The 17,274-nt window shown below is 39.2% G+C and overlaps 1 protein-coding gene across 1 annotated transcript in view; it reads left to right on the top strand.

The window, feature by feature from the left end:
• The first annotated feature begins 3,219 nt into the window (after window positions 1-3,219).
• The window catches only part of tfpia (tissue factor pathway inhibitor a), a 58,812-nt gene continuing 44,757 nt past the window's right edge, over window positions 3,220-17,274 (top strand). Inside the window, exon 1 of the mRNA XM_023274527.3 lies at window positions 3,220-3,435. Coding sequence (XP_023130295.1) covers window positions 3,351-3,435 — 85 coding nt within the window. The 5' untranslated portion in view covers window positions 3,220-3,350. The remainder of the gene's footprint in view (window positions 3,436-17,274) is intronic.

Genomic DNA, 17,274 nt, shown 5'->3' with positions numbered 1-17,274 from the left:
CCATCACATTTCCTGGCTTAAAGTTTGCAGTAAAAAAAACTGCAGAAGAAACAATAATGCTGCATTACCTTCTATGGAGGATTGTGTCACAGCCTTGAAACTTATAACTTTATATAAACTTTTATTCAGAGTTAAATGACAGCCACCCAACTTACTGGTGAATAAAAAAACGATTTCAAACAGCATCATAATGTCCCGGCATTATGAATTGTGATGCGATGAATATAATGATGGAAACAACAAGCGATAACTTGCCATTTGGAGCTCATTCACACCAGACTGCAACAACCATTTATAGATTTGTGCAGTGAGCAGAAACCAGTTGTTGCCTCAAAAACGTAACAACAGCATTGCCTGGAATACCAATGGCCCAAATCATATATGCCCTGCCTAAGAGCACTGTATGTGGAAGGAAGGTCAACATATCTTATCTGAAAGCATGATATATATAATGTATTCCTCTGTATCGTACATTGGGGTAAGTCACGAGGATGGCTGCAATCAAGAAAAGATAGAAAAGAAAAAGAAATCTATTCCCTCAAAAAACTACTTGAAAAATGAAACCAGTGCAGAAATGCCACAAACGGCATCACTTAAAGTTTGACAGAAGCATATTTCCTGCTAGATTACATTTGCTTGTTGTTTGCTTCAAATTAATATCCAGTAAATCAAAATTTTTGTTGATTTACTGTTAATTCTTTTAAGCCAATTAATCATATATCAGAGGGACTCATCATCCCCAAAATGGAGACGTTTTTAACATGTTGGAAAGGGCTGAGTTATAGCACAAACTATGATGATCCTAAGTCTAACCAAGTGGCTTTGGTGACTTAAGCAGGTTCATAACGAGCGGTTATTGTTGTGAAACTGTAGGACAGTGCCATATTTTCCTAAACCTAAAGTCTACCACATACTTCTGGGCCCTAATCCCAAACCAAACAATAAGTAAAATCAAAAACAAATTATTTTAAACTTTAAGTCTAAGAAAAATAGCTCCACACAGGACATGGATCCTGGTGCCCTACATAAATGTCCTGTTGCTGATTTATTCCTCAATCTTCCTGGTCTACCTCCTCATGCTGAATTTGTGGTTCTTTCAAACTGGCAGCTTTTCCTGCTTCATCTCACTTTTTGTTTCTTTCGAAACGTAAATGATGATGCTGTTTAGTTGTGTAGGAGCAAAATATGGAAGCATTAACAATCAGCTGCCAACTTACTTATCCACCCGACATGGAGCAAAGCTAACATTCATTTTTGAATGACTTGAATCCACCTGTTTAACAGTAAAATGATGCATAATTAAGAGCGTAACTGCTTTGAGTAAAAGGTGAGCACCATCACAGGATAGTCCACGGCACAGTTACATTTGTGTGGCCCTCCTTAGCTTAACTCCACCGTATTGCTGATTACTCTGCTGAGGAACGTGGCAGAGTTATGTGACGATTGCTGTACGTTTGTCTGTTAATCTGTCTGTCTGTCCGTGCAAAACATTACTCAAAACAGATCAGCAGATTTGAATGAAATTTTCAGAGAAGGTCAGAAATGAAACAAGGACCAACAGATTAGACTTTGGCAGTGATGCGGATTATAGTCTGGATCCACAGATTTGTTAAGGATTTCTGTATCATTGCGATATAGAGGCACGGTGTCACTGTAACTATGACAACAAGTGAACACTACGTCAGCTGCCTGCTGACGATCACATGATTGTGATCCTACTACAAACCCACCGCTGCGGACTTATCGGGACTTATCTGTCGGAAATGATACAAGGAACAACGGATTAAATTGTGGGGGTGTTTCTGAGTCCCATCAATTCCTGCCACCCACTACATATTTAGGTCACGTGATTCGTTATCCATACATAATGTACACATGCATAACACACGTCTATGCTCAGTGCAAGGTCATTTTGTTTGTGGGTACATCTATATTAAATGGCCACTTTCTATGTTGCCGGGATTTCTGATCATCAATAACTAAGAAAAAAAAATTCTGCATTTCCACAAAAATATGCTGCATTTCTGACAATACCATATAGGGAAATGAAAAGCCTTGGCGGAGTATTGTACTCTCTGAGTGCTTTTCTTGTTTTTGGATTAGCTTGCAGTCAGGACAAGTCAGGCTCTGCTGAGATACTGACAGTCGTAGTCATCACACTGAGCATTAAAAATGCTGCTCAGAAACCTTGGATCGAAGCCTCATTCATCATCATATACAGTCAATGACTTGGTAAACATTTTCAAGATATGTAAAAATTCAAGACTAACTTTTATTTCACTTATTATACTGCTAGTGGCTAAATAAAGTCTCCCTTAACTTTGCTTTCATTTCATGTCCATTCAAATAAATTGTATTAATACATCCCAAAACCACGTATTTTTCTCTTAGGTCTTTACAGTGTGTTCAGCAGAGGAAAGCCATGTTTACAGTCTGATTTGGATAAAGGAAAATTCCACCAAAGTGCCTCGCCTGACAGTCAAATCATTTTATTCTGGTCGACCCCCAACTGTGGATTAAATCCTCAGCGTTGGCAGCAGTGCAGCCATTCCCATTTAACACAGTGTCTTATTGTACATAAATCCAGTGTGGTATTTAACGCAGTGTAATGAATTCATTCAAGTTATGAAAGTATAGGATACAAAGAAGCTGACAGACTATAATTTGAGCGTATATGTGCCAACTTGAAGCTTAATTACAGCATGTGTCACTAGCAGTGGTCTTGAGGAGCTGAAAGAGGTTTCAGAACCTCTCCAAAGGCCATAACTCAGGTACGCCTTTCATGAACGAAGCAGACAGCAGGGTCTGGGTAATGGGCTTTGGATGAAAATTTCTCATCACTGAGAGATGAATTGCTGCAGATTAAAGCGTTGTTGAGGGGTTGAAGAGAAGCAACCTGCGGCTCGCCTTGCAACAGTTCAGCAGCTCCCAACAGAGAGGCAAAGAGAGAAAGAGAGAGCTCAATAATAAGATCAGGCTTTCAACTGTTGAAGCTGTGCCCACTTCTGTTATTATGATGATGATTTCATGTGTGTCATAATCTTTACATGGATAATAAACAATATAAATCGTCACTTGCTTTTAATTTCTCAGGAAGTGATACGAGTGAGATGGGGTATTTTATTCTCATGTATTGAAGTGTCCCTCCAGGAAATTACTGGGAATTTCAATTTCATAGAGCCTGCAGACTGGCACAGTGTTATCAAACGGAAGTACGCGCCCACACACCACACATATATCACACACACGCACACACACACACCACAGACACACCAACTTCAGCCCTTCAACTTGATGAAGTTTTCCTCTAAACTTTACATTCCGCACGGATCAGCAGCCCGTTCAGCAGCATGCCTTCGTCCAACAAGTGGTGGATTTTGTGCGCCGTGTCGCTCTACTGTCTCGCCCGTTTTGGGTCTTGCAGAAGAGATAGAGGTAAGACGATTGAATAAAAAGTGTGTGTGTGTGTGTAGATTATTATTTTTTAACTGGATTTCCTGCGTTCACCTTTCCTCTGAGCTGCTGAACGAGCGGACAGTGGGGGAAAGTTTTTCCACCGTGCGTAAAATGGAACAGCGCCCGGAGATTTTACAAAGCCTATTATATGTCATGGCTTTAGTTTATTCTTGTTGGTATGCTGCGCGTTTTCTTCTTTTTGTTTGTTTTACGGTTTAGTGTCTGTTTATGGGATGTTGTTATAAATTGGGCTTTTGATTGGATTTTGAGCAGAATTTTTAAACAGGATTTTTGCGCCTCCACGTGACTTGTTGAATTAGAAACCCTGCGTAAAATAACAAATGTGTTATTGTATCAGGCTGTATAGCTCTATAAATAATACATCATTACACGTAGCACTCCACAAACTAACAACACATACATTTAAGCAGTGTATTGCCTTAAGTCCTCCTCGGTGTCTAAACCACAGGCGACGCATTACTGGTTTGTTTTGTTGTGTTGGACGCTTTGAATCCTGATTAGTGAGGAGAAAGAAGTGGCGTCAGGTGAGGCCAAAGTCCAGATCGACAGCAGTTCTCATACGACCCACACCTGCACCGTCTGGCACCTCCTCCTGTCCTGTCATGTCGCAACAACAGCGTAATGAGGCTGCTGGGACTGGATGTCTGATACCAAACAAGCCTGAAAGGTCTGAGTGCAAGCAGCTCTGGTCCAAAGTGGTGAAGAAGCTGTAATACTCAGCTTTCATTTCTTCATCCCTGCAAGAAAATGCCGACTTCGCTAATGAAAGCTGTGTAGTTGATAAGACAGTTCAGAAAGGTCATTGCGAGCGTGTCAGGTCAGATATTGGCTGAAGGCAGTGCGAGGTTTGGTGATTAACTGCAACATTCACCGCATGCCTTTAATGTCAGTGTCTGCGGTCTGTTATCTCTCTGTAGCATACAGCTTGTTTTATGCATCATTTCCCAGTATGGAAGGAACATTTTCTGGAAATGATTCAAATTTTTAATCTCAGAAGTTGGAAAACCTTCTTACTATGGCAAACCGTAATAATAAGATATGTACATTTGATTGATTTCCATTTAACTACCACTGTCTTAAATGTCACACATTGTTTTGTAGATGACAGCAGCATAGTCTGCATGTTCTTTTTAAAGTTTCATCATGAGCCAACGTGAGGTCAGATTGTTCTTCATGCTCGGTTAACCAGCGGTCACTCTGGCCGGGGCAAAATTCAACTCTGAGTGGGCCCTGGAGCAAAACTTATCTGAGGTCCACTTTTGACTCACTTGCTTCTCTCCACTCTCTGTGTTTGAATACCCACAATGCAGAGTACACAGGGAAGCTTAGCAATAATATGCCCAGAGACCAGAAATCAGCTTCTACTCCTGGAAAATGATCTCTTATACGACAAATCTGCCACACAGTGAACCTGCAGCGTAGCTCAGATCAGGTTATTTATAGAGACCTTTTTAAGCATGACACACAAAGGGCTTTCCAGAGTAAGGGAAATATGGAGTTTCAGTGCTCTGCTCTGAGGTTACACTATTCAAAGCTTTGTAAGTTCTCTTCAGTAGTCTGGCTGCTGTATTTTGAACATTTCTAGTGGTTCCATAGCTTGAGTGCTCAGAGAAGTAAACAAGGCACTGCAACAACAAAAAAAAACCTAAAAAACTGAGGTGGGTAGATAATACAACGTGTATGTTTTTCTGTGTGTTGCTAAATAAAGGATTTAATCTAATTTTGAAGCTATTCCTCAGGCATAAGCCACAGTCAGATAGAACACCCACATTTCTGAGGGCAGATATTATGTCTGACTGACTGACTTGTTCCAAGGACTGACTGTGTTTAGCTGGGAATGTCTTTGAAGCCAGTGGTCATTTGTCAGAGTTATATTTATATAGGCTCCAGAAAATCTTTCCTTTTACATACACTACTAGTCAAATGTTTGGACACACCTTCTCATTCAGTGGCTTTTATTTAATTATTTTCTACATTGTAGATTAATACTGAAGACATCAAAAGTATAAAAGAATACATATGGCATTATGTTGTAAACAAAAAAAGTGTTAATATTCAGTATTTATCTACATTGTAGAAAATAATTTTAATATATAGAAAGCACTGAATGAGAAGGTGTGTCCAAACGTTTGACTAGTAGTGTAATCTAAACAGTTATACAGTCAAGCCAGTTTTACCATTTTCAGTGGGTTTAAAAGAGAGATTTAACTGCATTATGTGTGTAGCTATAGAAACAGATGTGACGTGTCAGTTTGTATGAGATCTTCCTGCTGAATGTAAGTGGAATTGCATGAAGACAGATATTGTGGGCAGATTTTGTAACTTGAGGATGAGCAGTACCAGAATCAGTTACTAGAGGGAAAGGAAATGATGAGCATCACACTTTCTTTAAAAAGCAGAATTTAAATAGGTAATACGAAAAAGTACTTGCCTCAGCACTATTTATGCTGGCTAAATATGTTTCTAGTAAGCATAGGTGACTTTTGTTTAACAGTGGCCTCTATGGCCTCATATGGCAATTACAGATAGTGGTGAACACTAAGATGTAGAATGTAGAATAATAAAACCCATATTAAGAAGTGGAGGGTTTATGTTCACTGAAATGCATTGAAGTGGTTGTGTCATGTTAGACTGTCATATCCTGAGTGACAAGGTAGTTCTGGGTTTGCAGACATTAGCTAAAATGTTATGCATGGTCTGCTGTACTGAGTTGCTTAATGCTTTTTTCATGATGGTAAAAGCAGTGACAGCATGAGTGCTGTGGGTTCATGGGTTAATAATGAGACGCGTGTGAGCCAAGACATGTAGATGTAGACTGATGAGCTGGTTATTGGTATGATGACAAGGTGTGTGAAGGAACTCAAATTGTGTTGCCGCTTTCTCCTCTTCTCCATAGCATTTATACAGTAAAGAAGTAACTGTAGCAAAGTAAATGGGAGCAGATTAAAATGAGTCTTCATACTTAAATATGATAAATTACTCATAACATAGAAGTATTTGGAAATAAAGAACTTCCTTTAGTACAAGCCTGCCTCAAATAAAGGCTTGTCACCGTCTGCAATAGATGTAAATAAAAGACCAGTCACTATTTGAGGATATATGGTATAGCATTAAATCTGTTTGAAAAGACTCCTAAAGTTAATAAGTTGGCACTTAAATGTAATTTACAGAACATTATTGAATCAATCTACTGATCTATACCTATTCTGACTGTATGAGAGTTGGGTCCACTCAGGAACTACCCACAGAAACAACAGAAGTGAGAACAGTGGAATTTCAATATGTTGAGTTGCTCTGTTTCCCTTTAAGAAAATCTAAAGGTTTTCTGTTGGATTAAAGGCAGGCAACATACAGTGACGTGAGAAAGTATCGCCCTCCTCCCCTACATATTTCTTCCATTTTTGCCTGTTTGGCACACTTAAATGTTTCAGATCATCAGACTAATTTTTATATAAAACCAAGATAACCCAAGAAAACGCAAAATGCAGATTTTAAATAATGGTTTAATTTATTGAAGGAAAAATATTCAGCCCATCTTGCCCTATGTGAAAAAGTAATTGCGCCCTTAGCTACCAATCTATCAAATGACCAAATTCATTTGTCAATTGGGCTCAGTCTCAACAACCACATTCACTTATGATTACTGCCAGGCTTGTTCAATCTAAACATCACTAAATAGAACATGTCTGGCATTGTGAAATAGCTAAATGGTCTGAAAAAGCAGCACATGATGGCGTGTTCTGAAGAGATTCAAGAACTGATGAGAAGCAAAGTCATTGACATTTATTGCTTTGGAAAGGGTTACAAAGTCATTGCTAAGGCGCTAGGATTCCAGAGAACCACAGCGATACATTATACACAAATGGAGAAAACATGGAACAGTGGTGGACCTTCCCAGGAGTGGACCAATGACCAACATTTCTGCAAGTGCGTGCCAATATCTAATCAAAGAGGTCACAAAAGAATCCAGATGAACATTGAAAGTTTTGCAGAACTCATTGGCCTCAGTTAAGGTCTGTCTACATGATTGTACAAGAAGGAAGACACTGGGAGAAAATTGCATCATGGGAAAGTTGTAAGAGGCAAACCACTACTGACCAAATAGAACATAAAGGTTTGTCCGGCATTTGCAAACAAATATCTAGATGAGCCTCAAGACTTTTGGAATAACATCCTATGGATTGATGAGTGAAAGGTGGAACTTGTTACAGAATGTGGGTCCTGTTACATTTGGTGTAAAGCTAATACTGAATTCCTCAAGAAGAACATCATACCAACTGTGGTGCCAACGTGGTGGTGGTGGTGGTAGTGTGATGGTTTGGGGCTGCTTTGCCTCCACAGGCCCTGGACGACTTGTCATAATTGATGGACCCATGAATTCTGCTCTATATCAGAAAATCCTCCTGGAGAATATCCACCATCAGTTCATGACCTAAAACTCAACGCTAATGGTTTATGCAGCTTGACAATGACCCAAAGCTCACAAGGAAGTCTATCTAGTGGCTTGTATACTTTTTCATAGCACTGCACTTGGCCAGGTCATAGTTTTCACCTTCTTCTTTAGAAACTCTTGTGTGATTTTGGCAGTATAATTCAGATTGTTATCATGCTATATTTACTCCTCATCTGCCAGGTTCTGCATCCTGGGAGTCGTCTTGCCAGCCAGTATTTTGGTATATGCACAGATGTGATATCTATGAATGTTATTATCCCAACTCCTTTTGCACTCATCCAGCCCCACATCATCTCGCTCTCACCTCAGTGCTTCACTGTCAGGACTATGCATTCACTGTGGTGATCATGCCCAGGAACCTCACATGAGCCAAACAAGTTTATCTTAATCTCATTTGGTCAAAGAATGCCCCCATATTAATCAGACTTCTTTTCATGTTTTTTTTTTTTTTTTTTTAGCAGCTTTTGATGTAGTTTAATGACAATGAGCAAGCAAGTTTTTTTTTTCCTTGGATGCCGTCCATAGAGGTTGACTTTCTGCATTGTCCTACACTGTTTGAGTTTCAGCAGAAACTTTGATTTCCACTGATAACCCCCAAGCCAAATCTAAAAGACTTGCCTATCTGTTTTTTAGAGCTAAGTTGTGAAAGTAGTGCACTGTGCGTGGCGTCATTTAGTGGTACTGTGGCTCGTTCTATAACTCCTATACAGCTGAAATTGTGTTTCCACAGATTATTGTCTGGTCATCGGTCTTTACGGATTCTTTTCCATTTTTTAAAGGTCGCACAGTCAGATGTTTCACTTTCTCTGTGAATTGTTTTCCATGTGGACCTACAATGCAGACATGCAGGTGGACACAGTCCATAGGTCCAGAACTGAGAAAGTTCATTTCATAACAGTGTTCGTGCATTTAGGATAATTGGAAATCCATGGTGTTCTCAATTTATTTTCAGTGATGGCAGATGTATTCACTTCTGTTGTATTGCCTTTCTACTTTTGGGTGTATATTTTTAAAACAGTCTTTCAAAATAATTTGCCTCTGACTCTTCATGACACTCCATTTGTCAGCTTGGAAATAATGCAGTCATTTCAAAATCATTTGAACGTAAGTGATATTGCACAGGTGTGTTGTATACTGTAGATTATTCTGTCTATTCTTCAGTTGTGATTTCCTTTCCATCACAAAAAACTACCGGACAACATATTGCCTTCAAATTACATTATTGTAATTTTACTGCACCCTGAAATAATGGTGACTATTAAATGGTAATACAGTGTAATACAATTGTATTATGAGAGCAAATATTGTGCATTTGGAACAACACATCTAATCTTATTGGAGTTTAATGTACTTTAGCTTTATTCGCTACAGAACTGGATGCTGTCTTACCCTTTTCTTCAGCAAGCATTTAACATTTTTACATTTAGGAGGTTTTGTTTTCCTACAAGCCTGCAGCTGGCATTTACGGATTCCATTTGCAAACAACGCCTGTTAATCATTTTAACCTAAAGCACATAAAGGCGAATATTCTACGAGCTTAAATGTTCCAAAACAAAAACTGAGCATCCAGACAAAATTACAACAAACATTACCAGCGGCAATTATGTTTTTCATCCATCAGAGATATGGGAGTGGAAGCCACAGGTAAATATAGAGAGGCAATTTGTGCTACATACATTACTTTACAGTGGCCTTCATCAAGGTTTTGTTCTCAGAGGAACATTAGCGTTCCTATTTGCATATCGTTTAGGTGCTCTTGAGAGGTAAAACAATGAAGGGACTCACTGAGGCCGTTTGGAGCTAAACATCAGTATCACTGGAACACGGTACTGGTTGCTTCGTTAATTGTCTCATGGAGGCGTAAACATTGTGTCTCATTAATTTGTGGAGAAATTTAATTAGATGCTCACTAGCTGTTTGATGTGGTCCTTTTATTAGGGAGCCTCAGGCCATAGACAGTGCTTAGCATGTGCCATCTTAATTAGTGTTTGCAGTAAAGAGTAGATTTCAGGAAAGTACTTGCCTAAGACTGCCAGCATCACACCAGATGAATACACCTATAACTGGAAAGTGTTCTCTGCCCTGACTATTATTAGGTGAAGCCTTATGGTTTCTTCTATTATTCAGTGTGCAGTGTTTTAGCTTCTTTATAGGAAAACATTTGCTTCATCTCCACGTGAAGCTCACCTGGAACCAACATCAGAGCAGCAAAAGCATTTTAATGCAAACTATTAATGAAAAAAACCAACAGCATGACACTTTCTCCTACTGGTGCAACTCTCTGTTCTCTGTCTGCTGTTTGTGCCCACCCCCTCTTTTTTTTTGCGTTCACTCTCCCTTTGGTGCATGATATTTGTTGAGTCTTGTTTGTTTTGTTTTCAAGGTGTGATTATATATTTTGTCTGTTGTTTAGTTTGTCATGACATTTTAATCATTTTAAAAAAGTCTAATTACTGCAGTCTTTACTGTCCCTGTATCCAGCCATGCATTTAGCCTTAATTAGAAAAAAAGAAAAAAAAAACAAAACAATGAAAAACCCCAAGCCTGTAGCTTTCAGACTTGGACTCAAGTTGAACTAGATGAGGTTGTTTACTTGACTTGGACCTGATACTTGGCTGCTTGAGGACTGAACTCGATCTGCGGCCTAAAGACTGAGGAGACTTTGCCTATTGACCCTTAGATAACAAGAAAAGCATTCAGAGAGCGCAGTACTCTGCCAAGGCTGCTCAGTCGTTGTATCATTTCCCACAGATAAGTCCTGATAACTACGCAGCGGTTGATTTGTAGAAGGATCGCAATCATGTGATCGTCAGCAGCCAGCTGACGTAGTGTTCACTTGTTGTCATGGTTACAGTGACGCCGCTATCTCGTAATGATACAAAAATCTTTAATAAATTTGTAGATCCAGACTGTAAGCCGCATCACTGCCAAAGTCTAATGAGGTGGTCCTTGTGTCATTTCTGACCTTCCCTGAAAATTTCATCCAAATTAGTCTGTTTTTGAGTTATGTTGCTACCAGACAAACCAACAGACGGACAAACATACGTCAATTGTCACATAATTCCGCCTAGTTATGTGGCTTGGCGGAGCAGTAAATAAATGCTGTATGGTGCATAGTTTTATTAAGTTTTGGAGTGCTGAGAAACATGCATATTTAATAACATGAAGGGAATGTTCAGAGCATCTCTATAACCTCGTACACACTGCTGGCACCAGAGTAAAAAGAAGAAAACTCAGAAGTTCAGTTCAGAGAAAGCAGAGCTCTCTAGGATACACTGTAAAAATGTTATTACTGATTAATGGCCTTGTAAAACTTACGAGGTTGTATCAACACAAACTGTTACCGACAAGAGAGCCTTAGTATTTTAAAATGAATTTAATGCAGCCAACACTTTGAATATGCCCTTTAGGTTTGTGGAATGTTGAACACTGCGAGTCAAACTGACCAAAGTGATTTAACTTTGATAAACTAATTTTTTGTTGTGTTTACAGCTGTTTAAAGCTCAGGTAGGCAGTATTTTTATTGTTATTTTTATCATCATCAAGTGAAATTTTCAAACAAACCTTTCAGCATATTAAAATCCAACTTGTCTGAGAGAAAACTAGTCCTCTGTGCCTCATCTGGGCTCTACTTTAGGGAGACTTCAGGACTTTTGACCAAGATCATACAAGAGAGTAAAAAGAGCAACGAAGTCTGAGATTTTACTTGGACTTCCTCTGAGACACGACTTAGATTTGCTCTCTAAAGTCCTGACAGTCGTGGACTTGATTCTAAATTTTATTCTGCTCTGACTTTAATTACAAATCATCTAATTTTCACCCTACATTAAATGGTCAGAGCACATCTGTTTATGCCTGGAAATATTTAAAGAAGTCTGCCTTTGCTGTGTCTACAGCAAAGTAGCCATTAATGGAAATGAGTAGTGTGAGTCATAATATGTATAATGACTCAAATCTGTCATTTTTGCTGTAACAAAGTAATTTAGATCCCATAAAGAGACATTCCAGCATTTGTGAAGTATTTCTTTAGCTTCCTGACTGTTGCTGCCCTTTACATCACCAGAAAATATCCATATGTGACGCTGTTCTGAAATGACAACATAGATTTGATTTAATCCCATATGTACATGTGGTACAGACTTCCCTAGCTGGCTCCTCCACTGCTTTACTGCAGGTTACTGCACTTCTCACAGGCAAAGGGGTTGGATTCTGCTTGAGGTGATGCCTCCAGCTACAATGCTGGGTGTCGAGTTATCACGTGTTTGTCTTTTTTTTTTCTTTTCTCACCGTCTTACCAACGTGTGAAGTGGATATTCCCATGTAGTTAATATTTAGCGTGTGCACTGATACCATATATATGAACATATAGCTACCTATGGATGCCCCACAGCTCAATAATTAACTCATTGTAACACTGACTTATGTAATTTAATTGACCAGAAACAACTTGGGATTTTCTGTGACTTCACCAGCTTCAGACTGTGACACAGTTCAAAGGTCTTCACTGATTCATCTTCAGCAGAACATAAAATAAGGACCCCTAGGTGTATGACATAACAGCAGGAATGCTAGTTTAGGACACTAGATGAGAGTGTTTCTTCAGGCAATGGGCGTGGGTGTAACACTGCAAACACACAATGACAGAGGAGAGACTATGAGTTAAGCAGCGAGCAATATCCAGTTATAACAATAGACAACATTTCTGCGTGCGATTTATGATATGTAGAACACAAATGCTCAAACAAAAGACTGCTCCAGGGAAAGTGGTTCTGGGCATCAAACCTTGTAATCACTGTCACCCTAGTTCCAGATATAAGGATGACTACACTGTAGAATGGTAAATGTATGTGTCCTCTGAGAAAAAATACCCATCCACTCGAGTTTGACACAGCTGGGGAGATGACAAATGTACTCTGCGGAGCATCAGCCACAGGTTAATCTGTGAGTCCTCTGCACTGTCACAAACAAAAATTGGCAAACAATGCTCCCTTGGCTCTATATGTAGAGAGCAGATACTGTCTCTCTGGGAATTCCTCCACTAACTTGACAATATTTAGTTAGCCTATCTGTTTCCACAGCTACAGCAGTGCACTGCACAATGTTTGAAAAAAAATGTCTTTTACTGAAACTGACAGTTGAGAAATCTTTGTGCCATCTTATTTGCTTGCGAGCAGGAGAAGATGGGACCAGTCACAAGTAATCATCTCATAGTGATATACTGGAGCAAATGGATAGAACTGAGATTTATGGTGTGGTGTTACTGCTGGGATCATATGGATGTGAAAAAAACAATACTTACACTGCTGTTCAAAAGTTTGGGGTCACTTACAAATGCCCCTATTTTTGAAAGAAAAACATGGTTTTTCTACAATGAAGATAGCATTAAATTAATCAGAAATACAGTCTAGACATTGTTAATGTGTTAAATGACTATTCTAGCGTTTTTTTTTTTTAATGGAATATCTACAGAGGCCCATTTCTAGCAACCATCCCTCCAATTAATTGTGTTTGAAAATAATTATGAAAAGTAGTTCTGTAATCTGTAGTCTCAGGCTGACGTGTCATATCATCACAGGTACAAAAATGAAGCACTGAATTTTAAACGTGTGCTCTGAACCCTATTAATTTGATATTCTATTGTAGAACTAAGGCACCGTATGGTCCAGAAATTTAACACATAGTATTCTGACACTGAAATTAATAATCTAAAATAATCTCAAAATTCTGCCTACACCTGGGCTTTGCAAAGTCTGGACCTTTGTCCACATCCAGACCAAAAGGCAAGTTAACCTGGACTGAGGACATACCTTGTTATGAAGTGTAATATTTTTTGTATTTTCAAATAAATTTCCTATTAATCAATAAACAAGAAAAGCACTCAGAGAGTGCAGTACTCCGCCAAGGATGCTCAGTCATTGTATCATTTCCGACGTCTGAAATCTTGATAAAAATCATCGCAGAAATCATGGCAAAATAGAATATGGCATAGCATTTAATATAGATGTATCCACAAACAAAATGACCTTGCGCTGAGCACAGGTGTGTGTCATGCATGCGTACGTTATGTATGGATGCCGAATCACGTGACCTAAATTTGTAGCGGGTGGAATTGATGGGACTCAGAAACACCCCCACAGTTTAATCAGTTGTTCCTTGTATCATTTCTGATGGATAAGCAGGCAGCTGATGCAGTGTTCACTTGTTGTCATGGTTACAGTGACGCCGTGTCGCTATCTCGCAATGATGCAGAAGTCTTGAACAAATCCATGGATCCAGGCTAGAAACGGCATCACTGCCAAAATCTAATCAGTTGGTCCTTGTGTCATTTCTGACCTTGTTTGAAAATTTCATCCAAATCCATTTTTGAGTAATGTTAGTAACAGACAGACAGACAGACAAACGTACGCCAATCGTCACATAACTCTACCGTTCCTTGGCAAAGTAATAATTTGTGACATTAAATACTAATACAGTGTAGCAGGAGATTGTTCACAGCAATCCCCAGATGAATACGATTATAATGTGTTTTATTTTCCTGTTGACATCATTGTCATGGAAATGTAAGGGACTGAAAAGTGTTGTGTGTTGTTGCTGCAGAGTTCACGCATTACCCTCACACCACAATTTGCTATCAGCTACTAAATCATTGATACGAAATGTGTCTCATTTTCTCCAGAACACAATTTCTTCAGCTGCTGTAAATGTAAGAATATGTCTCAGTTGTGAATAAATATGGACTGACTGTGTGATCTGTGTCTGCCTCGGCTTCATGCTGACCCAATCACAAGAGGGTGACAATAATGATGTAATCCTGTGTCAGAGTTCAGGATTCACATCAATACAACTGATTGCTCTCAAACAAACCTTTTCTCACACTGGGTTCCAATTTTTTTTTGTACTATTTTGAGTGAAAGTTTGTTTCACTTAAAATAATTTAATGCTTAAAAGTTGATTGTCATTTATTTCAGATATCTAACTTTTAAATACTAAGATGGAGAAACCCTGGCTTACACACTAATCTTTAGCACATTTAGCACCTGTTTCATGACTTCGCCTAATGATATCATTTGATAAAAATGATTCTTCTTCCAAACACCGTCCATCAAAGAAAAAGTCGCACACGCTAATAATTTGTTGAACTGCTTTTAGCTTTGAGTATGGCACTCATTCACCGTGGCATCGTTTCGATAAGCTTCTGCAATGTCATAGCAAATTATTTCTGTCCACAGTTGCATTAATTTTCTACCAAGATCTTATATTGATGATGGAAGAGTTGGACCGCTGTGCAAAGTCTTCTCCAGCACATCCCAAATGTGCAGTGGGACTGAGGTCTGTACTCTGTGGAGGCCAATCCATGTGTGAAAATGATGTCTCATGCTCCCTGAACTACTCATTCTCAATGTGAGCCCCATGAATCCTGGCATCTTCATCTCAAAATATGCCATCAGGGAAGAAAAACTCCATTGATGGAAGGACCTGGTCATTCAGTATATTCAGGTAGTCAGCTGACCTCATTCTTTGGGCACATAACCTGACCAAGCCCAGATCATAACCCCAACCCCCACAGGCTTGTAGGTACTAGACATGATGAGTGATTCCTTCATCCACCTCTCTTCTTACCCTGATGTACCCATCACTTTGTAAAAGGGTAAATCTGGACTCATCAGACCACATGACCTTCTTTCATTGCTCCAGAGTCCAATCTTTATGCTCTCTGGCAAATTGAAGCCTTTTTTCTGATCAGCCTCACTGATCAATGGTTTTCTTAGGGCTACACAGCTGTTTAGTCCCAATCCCTGGAGTTTCCTTTGCACTGTGTGTGTGGAAATGCTCTTACTTTCACTATTAAACATAGCCGTGAGTTCTACTGTTGATTTCATCTATCCTGACAGATTTTAATAATGCACTAGATGGTTCTTAACCCGATTTTAGTAGTTTCAGCTTTAGTAGTTTTCATCTCCTTCGTTGTTTTCTTTGCTCAATGAAGACCAACAATTTGACCCTTCTGAGACAGGTTAGTATCCTTTCTATGACTACAGGACATGTCTTCTGACATGGTTGTTTAAGAAATGAGAAGCTCCTCACTGCATCAGCTAGGGTAAAATAAGTTGTTGCCAGCTGAAACATATTCATCACTGCAGTAATTATCCAATGGACGACTCTTAACTATTTGCTCAGTTAAATACAGGTGGCAACTTTTTTTTTTTTTTTAATGGACAGGCAGTGTAGTTTGTAGTAAAGCTCTGTTCTTTCCCTGTTGACTCTGCTTTCTTTTGGTTTCCTTTTGAGCTGGTATAATATTTCCAGTGTCAGAATAGACTGGGGAGAGCAGTACGATTTAATGTGATACTCAAATATAACCTTTCAGGCAGCTTTGGTTGGTTCTAAATGGAATGGACAGTGCTTCTTCATGCTCTGTCTGATATTTAATCGTTTAAATACTGCTGATTGACCTCATGGGGAGGCTGGAAGTGTCAAAGGTAAGATTTCTTAAAATACATTGCTGCCTTTCCACTGGTCTTCCTTTGATACATTTTCAGCTGCTGTAGTTGTGGTGGCTTGTTAAAAACTGGCTCATGTGTGGCCTCTGTGGGGAATGACATGTTTCATTCCTCACTTTTGTGATGTTGTTTTGTCATTCCAGGAATAAAACCGGACTGCTGTGACTGGGGAAACATTATTACTGTTTCTCTGTAGCTTACAGGAAGCTTTAATCTCTTAAATGTTGACACATAATTGGCATTTTGCACAGGGGGTGAGTGACACCAGCAGGGATACTAATTAGGGATACAGCCTCATTCTATGCATGGTGCATGACTCACCCTCTGTAGTTTGTTTAAAAAAGATAGTGGTATCTGGTCTTACTCTGCAGAGTTTTTGCCACTGAGTTCAACTGGCTGTCTGCAGAAGGATAAGGTTATGGTAGCTTTTCCTGTGAGAGCCATACTGACGATAAATAGAAGTTTTACTTAAGGGGGAGAGTTTCAGGAAGTTATATGTCTCACAGGATACTGAACTTGTGGGAGATAACAGTTACTATGAGCCTGTTCTATGGAAATGAGCAATGTTCAGAGGTCTGAAACAGAAATGGAATTTTGGATGGTGTTAAATTTCAGTTCTAAAAATCATCCCACCGTGTCTTTTCATATAGCAGAGCAAAACCTGCCTCTCACCCCCAGAAAGTGTTCAGTCTAATTGCACTCAACCATAGCAGCTAATGTCAGGAGAGTGGACAAAAGGTTTAGAGAATTAAAAAAAAAAAAGAGGTGAACTAAGTCTGAACTTGTAGCGTTCAATCAGAATGCATGATGAAAGGGGGATCACTTTGTCTTCAGTCTGTACCA

Source organism: Amphiprion ocellaris, chromosome 11 (genome assembly GCF_022539595.1).
Source record: "Amphiprion ocellaris isolate individual 3 ecotype Okinawa chromosome 11, ASM2253959v1, whole genome shotgun sequence".
NCBI classification, from domain to species: domain Eukaryota; kingdom Metazoa; phylum Chordata; class Actinopteri; family Pomacentridae; genus Amphiprion; species Amphiprion ocellaris.
This window is presented reverse-complemented; position numbering and strand designations above follow the sequence as displayed.